The sequence below is a fragment of the Amblyomma americanum genome, chromosome 1 (genome assembly GCF_052857255.1).
Source record: "Amblyomma americanum isolate KBUSLIRL-KWMA chromosome 1, ASM5285725v1, whole genome shotgun sequence".
In the NCBI taxonomy this organism is placed as follows: Eukaryota; Metazoa; Arthropoda; class Arachnida; order Ixodida; family Ixodidae; genus Amblyomma; species Amblyomma americanum.
The window spans coordinates 454,270,877-454,285,125 of NC_135497.1; the positions used below are offsets into that span (position 1 = coordinate 454,270,877).

General features: G+C 45.3%; 1 protein-coding gene across 1 annotated transcript in view; it reads left to right on the forward strand.

Annotated features, from left to right (window-relative positions):
- The window catches only part of LOC144116012 (uncharacterized), a 51,546-nt gene that overhangs the window by 11,122 nt on the left and 26,175 nt on the right, over positions 1-14,249 (forward strand). The window contains exons 4-5 of the mRNA XM_077650671.1: positions 5,913-6,052; positions 8,792-9,151. Of these exons, the coding sequence (XP_077506797.1) occupies positions 5,913-6,052; positions 8,792-9,151 (500 nt within the window). The remainder of the gene's footprint in view (positions 1-5,912; positions 6,053-8,791; positions 9,152-14,249) is intronic.

Consider the following 14,249-nt stretch of genomic DNA (forward strand, 5'->3'; position numbering starts at 1 on the left):
GTAATCCACAGTCAAAGCGATGAAAAACGAGCAAGAATAGTATCTCCATTTCTTGTGTCTAAATGTTTAACCGATACCTTAATCCCTGGCTACAAGGTCTCAAAAATGGCCAGCGGTGACCTTCTCCTTGAACTGCGTGAGTGCATCTAGTGCTCAAAACTTTCAAACATTGCTTCTATAGAGGACATCCCGGTCTTCATAACAGCACATCGATCACTGAACACTGTCCGAGGCGTAATATCAAACTGATTTTGTACACATCACTGAAAAAGAAATGCTCGAAGGGCTCAGCGACCAGGACGGCATAGATGTGCACCGAATCAAGATCCAGAAGGACAATAAGGAAGTAGACACAAAGCACTTGATCGTTACTTTCAACACCAGCACATTGCCCGACACATCGACGTGGGATATTTGAAAGTTAATGTAAGACCATATATACCTAACCCCCGCAGATGTTTGAATTGTCAAAGGTTCGGCCACGGCTCGCAGAGTTGCAGCGGTCGCAAAACTTGCGCAAAATTTGCCTCGAAGGATCACCATTCCGATGAATGTGACGCAGCCCCGCACTGCGCAAACTGTGAAGGAGACCATGCTGCATATTCCAGGGCGTGTCCGTCCTGGAAGAAAAAAGAGATAATCACCATAAAGACGAAGGAAAACATTTCATTTAAAGAAGCGAGAGGGCGTTTTGCGCTTACGAACACATTCTCCTTCACAGCAAAAAAAAAACAACCTTCGCTGATGTAGTGCGCAGGGGCATAGCACCACACAGCACTCCGGCACCTGCCAAGGCCACTCCCACCGAGCCTATGGCAGGGCCATCCACGTCCTAGGCAGGGACAGCGAAAGCTGCCCTGCCATTGACAAAGCAGGGAGTGCCGGACGATGGGTCGGCATCCCACAGGACTTCCCCCCGTCGGGAGAGGCCTGATACTAACACAACCGCGGCTGCGCGGTCCTCCAGCACCTCTGCCGAGGTGATGGATGTCCGCCCACTCTGCAGCGGTGGAACAGCTCTTTTGAGCGAAAAAAAGACAGGCCCCTCATAATGGGCATACCACATAAGTAAATCCCCTTTCATTTCCTCTCAAAAGCATAAACATGGCTTTTTTAATTCTCTGGAATTGTAGAGGACTTATGTGGAATTACAGTGACATAACACATATTTTAGGGTCAATGTTACCCATAGTTTCATGTCTTCAGGAGACCAATCTTGGTCCACAACATGTGCATATCCTGAACCAATATAAAACTTTTAGACGCGATCGAGAGCAGGCAAATCGTATCTCGGGAGGCGTCGCAATTGTCGTTCAAAGTGGCGTCTCTGCTCAAGAAATCAAGCTCAAAACAAAACTTGAGGCGGTAGCAGTCAGCATCGTCAGCTACAAAATACTAACAATCTGTTCCATATACATTCCTCCACATTTTACAATAACAGTTCATGACCTACAAGAAGTGATAGATGAACTTCCAGAGCCACATCTGGTAGTTGGGATTTTAACGCTCACTCCCCTTTTTGGGGAAGCGACCGCTGCGACTCTAGGGGGCAAACAATTGGAAGATTTTATTCTCACAAACAATTATGTCTTTTAAACACGGAAAAGGCCACATACTGCTCTCCAACCTCAGGAAATATGAGCTGTTTAGATTTGTCTTTTAGTTCACCATCTGTTTGTAACGATTTTAAATGGGATGTTATCGACAACACATATGGCAGTGATCACCTTCCTGTGTTAAAACGTTTGACATCCGCACCAGAAATCATCCCAACTAAACCGCGACCTTGGAAGCTGCATTTAGCAGACTGCTAAATTTTTAGAGCACAAGCCAATTTAGAAGATATACGTAGCTTTAGAAAACCTCAGCATCGATGAGATAAACGAATGTTCACGAATTGTATAATTACTGCCACACACTTGGCTATTCCTCAGTCTTCAGGAGTGGTGCGGCAAAAACAAAGTGTGGTGGACAAAGGAATGCAAGGAAGCAAAAAAACAAAATAGAGCTTGGGGTAAATTTCGCAGGTACCCAACACAAGAAAACCTCGTACATTTTAAAAAGGCAAGAGCCAGAGCTCGGTACGTCCGTCGCAGTGCCGAGAAAGCCTCATGGCAGAGTTACATTTCTTCTTGAAACAGTCAAATCACATTAAAAAAATGTGGGAGCAAGTTCGAAAATTAAATGGCAGCTTCTCACCGTTTACAGTTCCTCTTCTAACAACACCTGGCACACAAACATGCATAGGGAAACAGGCAGACATTTTGGGGGAACACTTCGCTGCAATCTCCAGTTCTTCTCACTGTACGCAGTCTTTTCTTAAACACAAAAATATAGCTGAAAAACGAAAACTTCCAACAAGTGGAGGGGGAAAGGAAAAATACAATTTAATTATTCTCCAAGAAATAGAGTACTGTCTGCCGGAAAAAAAACTGCACCAGGACCCAATCAGATGCACTACGAAATGCTTGCCCATCTTTCCCAGCCTGCCATAGAGGAACTCCTGAATTTCTTTAATAAAATATTCACAGAAGGAAAAATACCTAAAGCGTGGAAGAAAGCCATCATAGTGCCATTCCTGAAACCTTGAAAACCACCAACTTCCCCAAGTAGCTATAGGCTGATAGCCCTCATAAGCTGTCTCGCGAAATCTTTTGAAAGTGTCCTTAATATAAGATTAACATTTGTCCTTGAAACCCGCAAACTTCTTGATGCCCATCAATGCGGTTATAAAAAGGGATGCTCAACGACAGAGCATTTTGTCCGCCTCGAAAACACAATAAGAGAAGCTTGTATACACAAACAGCACTGTCTTGCCGTTTTCTTCGATATGGAGAAAGCGTATGATACAACCTGGAGGTTTGGGATTCTCCGCGACCTGGGCAACCTAGGTATCCGCGGTAGGATGTTAAACTGCCTCACTGACTTCCTTTCGACCGCTCATTTCAATTACACCTGGGATCAACCCTGCCCAGGAGCTTTGTTCAAGAGGACGGGGTTCCTCAGGGATGTATTTTAAGCACAACATAGTTTATTATAAAAAAGAATTCCATAAGTAAAATAATCCCAAAGTCCATCCTGTATTCCGTGTACGTTGATGATGTTGAAATAGCCTGCACATCCTCAAACATTGCAACATGCGAGAGACAAATACAGTTGACAATGGCCAAACTAGTGACATGGGCAGATCAGAACGGTTTCCAATTTTCCGCACAGAAAACAGTAGCCATCCTTTTCTCGCTGAAACGCGGCATACAAGTCTACCCATTCATACACCTGAACGGAACACAGATACCCGTCAAAAATGAGCACAAATTTCTAGGGATAACCTTTGATAAAAAACTCACTTTCCTGCCCCATATAAACGCACTGAAAAAGAAAGCCTCCTCTGGATCCCTAATAATACTCAAGGTACTGTCACGCAAACGTTGGGGTGCTGACAGGACATGTCTTTTGCAAATTTATTGCGCCGTGGTACGCTCTGCCTTAGATTACGGATGTATAGTATATGGGTCAGCGAGTGCATCGTATCTTAAACGACTGGATCCAGTGCATAATTTAGGTTGACGTCTTGCTATTGGTGCATACCGGACATCACCCATAAACAGCTTATATGTAGAAACTAATGAACCATCACTTACAGACAGAAGAACCATGCTTACCTGCTCATACATTCTAAAAATCCGTTCCCTACAAAAACATCTATTTTACCATATAACTACGAAGTGCCCATCTCGAACGCTCTTTAACAACAAACCTCAATCTACCGGGCCATTGCTCTTGCGATTTGAAGAGATGTGCCAGAATCTTGGCGTCCTAAACACATTACCTGGTATTGCGCAAAGACGGGACGCACTACCTCCGTGGCACAATTTCCCTGCAATCTGCGATTTTACTCTTACACACTTCCAGAAGAAACAAACTCCACAGCAACATACAAGAATTTCTTTCACTTAAGGAAGAGTACAGTACTTTGAGTTTTTATACAGATGGTTCAAAAACAGATACCAACTTAGGAAGCGCAGTGGTACAAGGGAATTGGATTGAAATAAGGCTTCCACAGTGTGCCTCCATTTTCACTGCCGAATGTTACGCGATATCTGGAGCCGTACAAAAATAGTGAATGGGAACTTCGCAAACAGTATTATATACACACTCGCTAAGCGTGCTTACAGCCCTTCACTCTGGAAATGCAGTCACTCCTATACTTGGTGATGTCATACACAACATAGTAATAGCCACAGCTAAAGGACAAAACGTAAAACTCTGCTGGGTACCAAGCCATACCAGAATTAAAGGCAACGAAAGAGCGGACTTCTGCGCTGCTCAAGCTTGTTATCAGCATGTAAAGAAAGTAAATATACCGTTCAAAGATTGCATCAACTTAATTTATTGTAAAATAAGACAGAAATGGCAGTCCGCATGGAACAATTAAGTAAATGACAAATTACACAATGTAATACCAGCTATAGGTGAATGAAAGTCCTGCACCCACCAGGAACGTTTTAAGGAAGTGATTATGTGCCGTCTTCATATAGGACACGCACCTCACACACAATTTTATACTGACAAAAGAAGATCAACCTGTCTGTGAAAAATGCGGACATGAAGCGACGGTTAAGTACATTTTAATTTCTTGTGCGAAGGTGGCAAAAGTAAGGAAAAAGTACTTTACTCAGTTTTATAATGAATACATTCCTTTTCATCCCGCACTACTTTTAGGAGATGATGCAATTGTTGATATATCAAGTGTTTTTAAAAAATCTTTCTTAACGGAAGGGAATTTCTCAAGAGACTAAATTTTTACCCACTGGTCTGTTTGAATTTTAGTACACCTCATCCACTTTGTCATGCCTCAGCCACTTTCTCATGCCTGAAAAGGAGACAGGCTTTTATAATGATTGGTTGGGAGCCTCGATATCCTTGCACAGCCAAGGAAAGCCACTGAGGTTACCCAGCCCTCTTTAAAGCTTTTACTAGTAGCCATTTCTACAATTTGTGTGTGTTCACTAGGTAGTATTAACGTTTGAGGGCCTCTACACCAGGGATGATTTTTACATTTCTATAATATTCAACAAAAGACTTTTCCTATACCTTGTTCTTGGCGCATGATGGCCTCAGTTGTCTATGTGCCATAAAACACAACACACAACCCAATCTTGTAGTCGCCTGCAAAATTGAGTGACCATTTCTTGCATGCAGTGTTATACATACCAAGGAAGGCAAAGGGGAATTTTTTTTTATTTGTAGTACTGATTATTGCAAATCTGTTCTAACCACTATATAGTGGTTGCCTTTGCTTTTTTGTGACGTCAAGGAATGCAATAAGGTTGAAAGTACCATCCTGCCTGGCATGGAACTTGAGTTGCAGGCTTTTTAAAGTTGTTTCCACTTCAGAAATGGGAATGCACACCTTATTTCTCTTTTCTGAAGTGGCAACTTCAGAACCCTATGATAGGCAAGATGGTAATTTACTTCTATTGCATTCTTTGACGTCAAGGCAAACCAACAGCACGTATACCAGCTAGTTACCTGCAGCAGAATTTCTTAAAAACTCTTAAGAAAAAACTTGCATAACATATTACTTAAGTGCACAAGCATTTTGCACAAGCAGTTTTGCATTAAATTGAACGAAAAATTATCAGCACAGAAAAATACGTTTCCTGAAGGTCTCAGAATTGTGACGTCGTTAATAAACTATTTTTTCTAAGACCAGTTTCCCACCTTAACACAAGCCATGGTTGAAACTAGATGACAGAAAGTCAAGGCTGATGAGTGAATGAACTGTTTTTTATGTTCTTTACGCAGTAGACATGAACAGCTTAGCAGGCTGCATAAAGGATCTGCAATATTTATGCTTCATGCGTGATTTTTTTTTCCATATGATGTAAACATTTCTTTATTTTATCCAGAATACTTGCTTAGGCATGCTGACTTGGATCAAGATGTTCCTTGGTACCGAACTGAGCCCACATCGTCTGATGAAGCACAGGGTTCTGAAGACATGATTCTTTCAACGATGGAGCCGGAAGAAGGCCTGTTCTCGCACACAGTGAGTTTTATGAGGTCTACCAGGCAGGAGGGAATATGGAGTAGTGCTCTTGATCAGTGAAAGCATGGCAGCTACTTGGAGAAATTCTTTAGCGTTGGCAAGATGGTGGCGTTCATCATAATCAAGCTCAGTTAAAGGTACAAATTCAAGGCAGTGCAGGCATCTAGTCAATGTGATGCGATGGTGGAAAGGTAGAGAGGAAGCCGGAAGGCTGCAAGCAACTGTGGCAAAAGCACCAAGAATAATGGGAAAGCTGCTGGTAGAATTCGTGCAAAGCAAGGGTCTAAGAATTGCTACTTTTATTGTGAATGTGAAAACAGCAAGCAGATGTGGAAGAGCCATAATGGGGAGACTGCGAATGAATTGGACTTCATGATGTGTGCCCATCCTGGCATCGTGCAGAATGTGGAGGTGCTAGGCAGGGCAAGGTGTAGCACTAAGAAGATCTGTACCGTATAAATGCGTGTAAGGGCTGCACTTTTTTTTCCAGATTTGAGGGCTAATTTTCGGGTGTGGCCCATGCACGCAATGTGCAAAAAAAATAATTTTTTAAGTAAAAAGACAGCAATCAGGGAATGAGCGGCATTTATTCTGCGTTCATTCGTCACTCGCGGAGTGTTCCGACTCCGAGCTGGTGCTGTGCTCTGGTGCACGCTCATCCCACAAGAAGTCTCGCAGCATGTCTGCTGTCAACGCGCAGCTGCTATTCCGCGCTTCCATCACTTAGCAGAGCAACTCTTCTTCCAGTTCGGGAAACTTGCACGGCTTGCGTTGGAACACGCACTTTTTGCAGCTTGTGTTCCTCAGTGCATCCTTTTGGTTGCACCATTGTCAGACGCACTTCTCGGCCGTGTCGAATTTCCTGCCCTCCGCAGGCTTGCAGTGTTTGAAAGCTAACTCCCAGCCGTGTAGCTATTACGATGCTTGCCCATCGTGCTAGAATAAACTAAAAACTGCAACGATAAGGCTTAAATAAAAGTAAAGAATTGCAGAAAAGTGGCTTTCACTTTGCGTTAAGGTTCGACAGAATTGCGACGAACCTGTGTCAATTTTTATTATTCGCAAGTGACTGAAGCGGATTTCCTGTATCAGTTCATCATCAGCCTGACTACGCTGCTGGCAGTGCCACGACTGATTGTCTGGCTGCTGCTTAATGTGATATTAAAACATCACTGAAAAGTGCGGTGTGCTCATTAACCTACAGCATACATGTTAACGCAACTCAGTGCACGGGAAGGCAAAGGCTGCGTTAGCATGCAGCACTCATTGTATTTGTGCTCTGCTTGGGTTGCTCACCCGGGTTCAGTGGACACTGCTGTGGGTTTAGCAGTATACTGTGTCACACTGCGGCATGCTGAGCATTAGCTGGCGTTGGGATTTCATAGATCAGTTTAACCAGTTAGAACAAGGTAGGATTGTTTCACATGGGCAGTCTCTTGTGACTAGTCTCACTGCACTCCCGCTGCCCCAGTATGTGATGCATTGTGTTGTTGAATTTTGGGGCTTCCTTTGGTAGGCCTATGCAGTGGTGCTGCAGCTGCGCCATTCTGATAAATTTGCATTTTGCTGGGGCAGTCTGCTCCAAAAGCGGCAAATTGATCAATATTGTGCCGAAGCTGCTCCAAAAAGAAGACACGGTCACGGGAAAACAAATATTTTTGGAACCATTCAGGCTTTCAGTTGGCAATCTACTAAAACGTTTCCACAGTTGGCAACCCAGTGTGCTGGTGGGCTGGCTCATGGTAGAATTTAGCAGCCAATTCATTCGCGCACATGGAGGAAGGAAAGAACTCAGGAGAGGCGGTGAGTCACATTTTTTTAAGCCAGCTCCCCCTACTTGGCCGCCGTCTCAGCGTGCTTGCGCATGCGCGGCAGGCATTGCCGCAGATGACGCCGCTGCGCCCAGCGTTACTAATGGCTGTGTCGTTGGCCAAAGGCTCGCAGTAGTCCTTGCGAAGGCGCGTGACTTCCGGCACACTTTTTTGTGTGCAGCTCGGATAGTGAGGGCCTCTCCCGAGTTTGCTTCCTTCATGTTCGCACATCATGTCGGTTGCATGTAAAGGTTGCATCACGTCGGTCAACCCTGAAGAGGGCTGAGGAAGTATCTTCTGGGTTGATGAACAAAAGCTTGGAGCAGGTTCAGCGAGCTCAAGCTTTGTTGGAACAAGGAAAGTTCGGCATTGCTGATTCACTTCGCGAGTTTCATGAATTTGTAAAAAATTCAAAGAAGCATTGAGATAGTGCCAATATAAAAAAAAGAACGGTTGTAGTGAAAGTGTCCTTTGGACTTAGTCAAGCACGCTTGGCTGAACTTGCGTGCAAGACAGTGCCAGCATTTATAAAATGTTTTGTGACTGTTGTTTTGTGAACACCTTTCTTCTGTTTTTTTTTTTTCTTCCTGGCTGCACATGGAAGAAAATAATTATTCACATTTCTATAGAACTCTGCAGGAACCTTTCTTATACCTTGAGCTTGCTGCATAATGGCCTTAGTTGCTTATGGGTCATAATACCCAACACAGCACAACAGCCCAGCACACTAGCTACTTTCATTTTCAGTAGAAAAAGTTGCGTTACATTGGCATAAATGCGATACTTGTGGAGTGCATTTTATAGAATTCTGCGGGGTCTTTACAGCACAAATACCTCCTCCAAAACTGTGCAGATATGGAAAGAATAAGTATGCTCGGACTGAAAATGAAAATGACCTTTTATTCTCCTCTCTTTTCCAAATGCCAAGGCGGCTTCAACCAGGTGGTCATATGAACACAGCGTGTCTTTTGAACTTCAAGGCCCTCCTCCTCTCTATGCTCCCATGCCGGCTTCTTTCGAGGAACGTGAAGTCAAAGTGCCCCCTGAACTTCTTCAAGACTCCACTCCTCTTGCTCCCGACACCACTTCTTTTGCTCCTGGGAGAGTGGTTCAGATCAAAGTTGAGAAAACATCCGAAGCTGACGAATCTACTGAAGCTCAAGACCCGACCGTCTTCACTCCCAAGTTGGCTTCTCCCCACAAGATACATGAAGGCACAGCATCTCCTGGAGTTCGAGACAGCCTGGAAAATGTGCCACACTGCCCTCAGTCTACCTCTCGTCAACAGGTAGTATTATCAGCACCAAAAAAGAACTGAATTTACCGCTGTCATGCTTTGTGCAGGGTTTGGCCCCTTTGCCACCACACATTGTGAATCGTTCTTTAGTTCCATTGGGGAATGAAGCTGTGTGGTAAATTATTATTTAGCCATTTAGCCTATGTTCACCTGAAAGCACTGTAATGTCTTTTCTTTTTTAACTGGTTCAGTGTCCTGTTACAGATGCAATGGTTGCTGTCCTCTTTGGATGTAGTTCACTGCTATTTTCATCAAGTGAAAAACCAAAATTTATTAATCTAAATTTAGTGCATCAGTTTTTGTATCCTGTGTAGCCTAAGCACGGAGTGCTTGTTGGTTGTCTTGGCAGCACGGTGAATCATCGAATGTGTACAAAAATTCGCCACAAAACAATGTAGTGACATTCATCAGTGCAAACTTATGATGCATATTAGCCGAATTATGCACACATATTCAGCAATCACACATACAATTTAGCAAAAAGGGAAAAAAAGGCATCATAATAGCTTGAAATGTGCCATATCAAAACCCCCCCTTTTCATGCACATCTGCATGAAAACAAAGCAACATTCAGCGTGCAAGAGATCTACAGTGATGTATTCGCAAAGATAATCGCCATTTTCAGATAGATTTTGTCATTTTTGTTTTGTTTTGAAATTGCCGAACTGTTCCGTTTCAATAATTGTCGTTGGCATGTAATACAGTCGCTGACCGATTTTTCGGACTCGAAGGGACCCGGAAAATGGTCCGAATAATCGAACAGTCCGAAAAATCCGTGAAGTACAAAAAAATCTATTCAGATGAAATCGGCTTAAAAATGTCACTGATTTTACCTTGCGGCAAATTGCTCTTGCTGGCGACGATTTGCGCCTGTATTTACCCCAAAGTTGTGCTTTCACTGTACATGCTAGACAGCAAGGTCACCGCATTTACAGTAAAAGCTCGTTAATTCGACACTGACGGGACCGTGAAAAATTGTCGAATTAACCGAATGTCGAAATATCGAATGAACCACAAAAAACAAGAAATTTGCCCCAGCATGACATACCTTTATTTGGCAAAGAAGTTTGTTATCGTCGTCTGCTTTTTCGGGTGAATTTGAGCGGCTACAATAGCTCTAACGACTGCCAGATGCTCCGCGGCACGCGAACCATCCGGAATTTGTTCACAGAAGTCTTCCAGCACGGACAAGGCTTCTGCGGCTTCTTTCACCGTGCGCTTCGGCGTTTGGGGCAGGTGCTCACAACTGTCATCTTCCGACGAATCGTCGTTGTCGGCGCCTGTCACTTCTTGGAGGATTTCGTCCTCGGTCAGCTGACCGGCAATGGCGACACCATCATCGATGGACACGTAATCCGCGAGCCGCACGGCAGGAGGCAAAACGCTGTCGAAACAGCTGTCGTCTTCTGTGGTTGCGTCAGCTGCTTCTGTCGGCAGTTCCCCCACACCGCAGTTCGGTTGCACAAAACCGCTGTGCCGAAAGCAGTTCGCAGTAACTGCTGTAGGCGTGTTGGCCCATTCGTGCGCCAGAATGTTCAAAGCGCTGAGGAGCGTAAGGTCGTACTTCTTCCCAGCTTCCATACAGAGAAGCATGCGCTGCAATACATGCTTTCTGTACTTGCATTTTATATGCTGGATTATGCCCTGGTCCATGGGCTGAAGGGCTGTGGTTGTATTCGGCGGGAGGAACACAAGCTTAATCCATTCCAGGCCCGACACCTTGCAGTGAGCACTGCAATTGTCCACAACCATGAGGACCTTCCGTTTCTCAGCTCGAAAACGCCGATCCATTTGATGAAGCCAGGACTGAAATATGCTGGACGTCATCCAAGCCTTCCTGTTGGCTTGGTATTCAACCGGAAGGCGCCGCGCGTTCTTGAAGCTCCTCGGCTTCTGAGCCTTTCCGATCACTAGGAAAGGCAGACGCTCTGTTCCCGTCATGTTGGCGGCAAGTAGCATAGTGACCCTTTCTTTGCTTCTTTTCCCTGCTGTGCAGGGGTCACCTTTAAAGGTGATCGTCTTATCCGGGAGTGCTTTAAAGAAAAGCGCTGTTTTGTCGGCGTTAAATATATTCGGAGCGTCGTACGCAGCTAGGTGTTCACGAAGCCCGGTGATCCGCCACTCCTCGATCCTGTCTTCGTCCATGGATGCTCTTTCGCCACACACACTCTTAAAAGTGAGATTGTGACGGCTTCTGAAGCGAGCAAGCCAACCTTCAGAAGCTTTGAACTCTTCAAGGTTCATTTTTGTGGCGAACCTTTCAGCCTGGGCACAAATTAATGGCCCACTCACAGGGAGGTAGGCCTCACGTGCGTTTCTAATCCATCGCATTACGGCTTCTTCGAGTTCCGGGTGGGCCGCAGTCCGCAGTCGTTTCCTTTTGTCACCGTAGGCTTCACTGTCAAACGCCTCCATAATGCTGTTTTCATTCTTCACGTAAGTGGCCAAGGTAGTTCTTTTAACATCGTACTTGACCATCACGTCGGAGCGTGAAACACCATCCTTCAGCACCTTCAATATTTCCACTTTCGTGTCTAGGTCCTTCGCCTGGTTGTACTTCGGCCGCTTTGCCGGTGTCGCCATCGGAGCAGGACGCGATGGCGAGGCGCGCAGGCACGGCGCGCTACGCACTCGAAAACAGCACAGTAAACACGCTGGCAAAGCACGCAATATCCAGAAAAGGCGTGTTAGGGTTCAATAACCGCGATCGTAGCAGCAAGAAACATGGGGCAACGACTACACACGCCAAAACGAGATTTGCTGAAGATAGGGTTAACACAACGACTGAGCACGACTGCAAGAGGCAACGAAGCACAAAGAAAGACACCGGGCGCTTCGGCCACTGCTAACCTTGCTTCCCTCGCCCTCTCTCGCACTGCTGATGACGATGACCGTACGGATGGCCTACGCTACATTCTTTTTTTCCAACTTTACAGTAGCGCCGCTCTTGGCGGGCCGTGGAACTAGGTCGAATTAACCGATGGGCGGTAAAATTTGTCCGAATTAACGAGAGTTTTGCCCCATAGACTCCTATATATAATTGTAGGGACCATACGTGCAGGTCGAATTATCCGATTGTCCGAATTAACGGGGGTCGAATTAACGAGCTTTCACTGTAGTTGGAATACTTCCCACGCTTCTTTGACGGACCCGGCGGGGCCATGTTATCCACAACCCAAGTGTACACCACACCGCTCGTCAAACACACGCAAAGATAAGGCACTTTTCGTTCAAAACGGCGAACGGATGTAACTTAAGACTGAGCGCCACTCGGTCGATGCGGTCAGAGAAACCCAAGTGGCGAAACGGCGAATGGCGAACATATGAGACCCGCCGCAGTGACTCAGGGATTAGGGCGCTCGGCTACTGATCCGGAGTACCCTGGTTAGAACCCGAACGCGGCGGCCGCGTTTCGATGGAGGTTGAACGCAAAGGCGCCCGTGTGCTGTGCGATGTCAGAGTAGGTTAAAGATCCCCAGGTGGTTGAAATTATTCCGGAGCCCTCCACTACGGCACCTCTTTCTTCCTTTCTTCTCTCAGTCCCTCCTTTATCCCTTCCCGCCGAGATGTGAGATAGCTCCTGCACAATTTCCTTCCCCCAACAACAAATTTTCAACGTATGGGACAAGCGATAACTGCCCGCGACAACGTCGGCGACAAAAGCAAGTTGACGGCGATGGCAATCCGGCTGTCATCTCGAAGTGTCAGAGATCGCAGGGACCTCTACTGGCAACAATGAGGTACCGAAAGTATGTCAAGCCAATCCAACTACAGCGTAAATCCACCTCAATCCAAGATGGAGCCTTTTGCGCTGGCGAAAAGCCGATAAGATGGCTGATTTTGGCCCGCAGGCGACTGAAATTAGTCTGAAAAATCAAACTTATGGATTTTTGAAGTCTGAAATATCCATAGCGAATATGTATGCGCTTCTATGGGGTGTCTGATGGTGCCTCATCGAGGTCCGAAATATCCTACAAGTCTGAATTATTGGAGTCCGAATTACCTGTCGGCTACTGTATCTCCTTATCTTTTTCCCGTAATTTGTAAAACATCTTGGCTTTATTTATTGTTTTGTCTTCCTTCAGGCAACTTTTTTCTTGACAGGTACTTTGAAGGCATTTGAAAATAAATGACATGTGAGCACACTACAGTAGCCGACAGATTTTTCGGGCTTCAATGATACAGACCTGTGCAACATTTCGGACTTCGTTGAGGAACCATCACGCACCTTATAGAAACATGCATATTCGTGACCGATATTTATGACTCTGTGGAGTGTGAAAGTTCTTTTCTTTGGACTTGGATAGGTTTGGCTATTTGTTCTTCATTGTTGCCAATTGAGTTGGCACACTGAGCTAGGGTGTCTGGAAGGGGAGGTGTGAAAACCGGCTGGGAATGCCGCGCGGCGGCGCTGTTGTCAGGGGCGCCGTCAGCGCGCGGAGGGACTAGACTGCAGTGGAAATGCACATTACCTAGTGTTCGAAGTTATAGCAGCCTGCGCAGTTCTTTAGACATCGCGAAGCTTATATTGTGCGACTGCTGTCATGTGGTTTGCGAGCATGGGGTAACACAACAGCATCTTTGGGGACCTGTGCGAACTTTAAGCAATTTTTCAGGTGGCTTAAGCACGCATTTTATGCATGTTTTTTAAAGCCAGTGCGCTTTCGTGCACCTTTCCTCGGGCAGAATGTGTTTTGCACCATTATATATGGAGTATTTTTTTTTCTCCTAGGTGAATGCGATAGTTATAAAGCAAGGGTTATCCGGGAAGTTTATTCTGGCATCTCTTTTTTGCGTTTCTACCTGGCAGAGCATCATTAAACTATCACACAGGGCGCGGCGAGAGATTTCAGAGTCTCTCCAAGCACTTGTTCCACGAAAATCCGCTGGCCCTGCTGTGGGGTGCCTCGTGCTGCCTACGTAAAACGTAAATGAAATTAAGCTAGTCTAACTTCCTGTTCTTCTTTTTGGACTGAATGTCGCGTCGAAAATGAAAGAGGCCTGATGGAAATACACTGCACTTTACTTCGGCTTTTTCTTCTTGCCGATCGAACAAAAGAATCTTTTGGAAAAAAAAAGGTGGAATCTC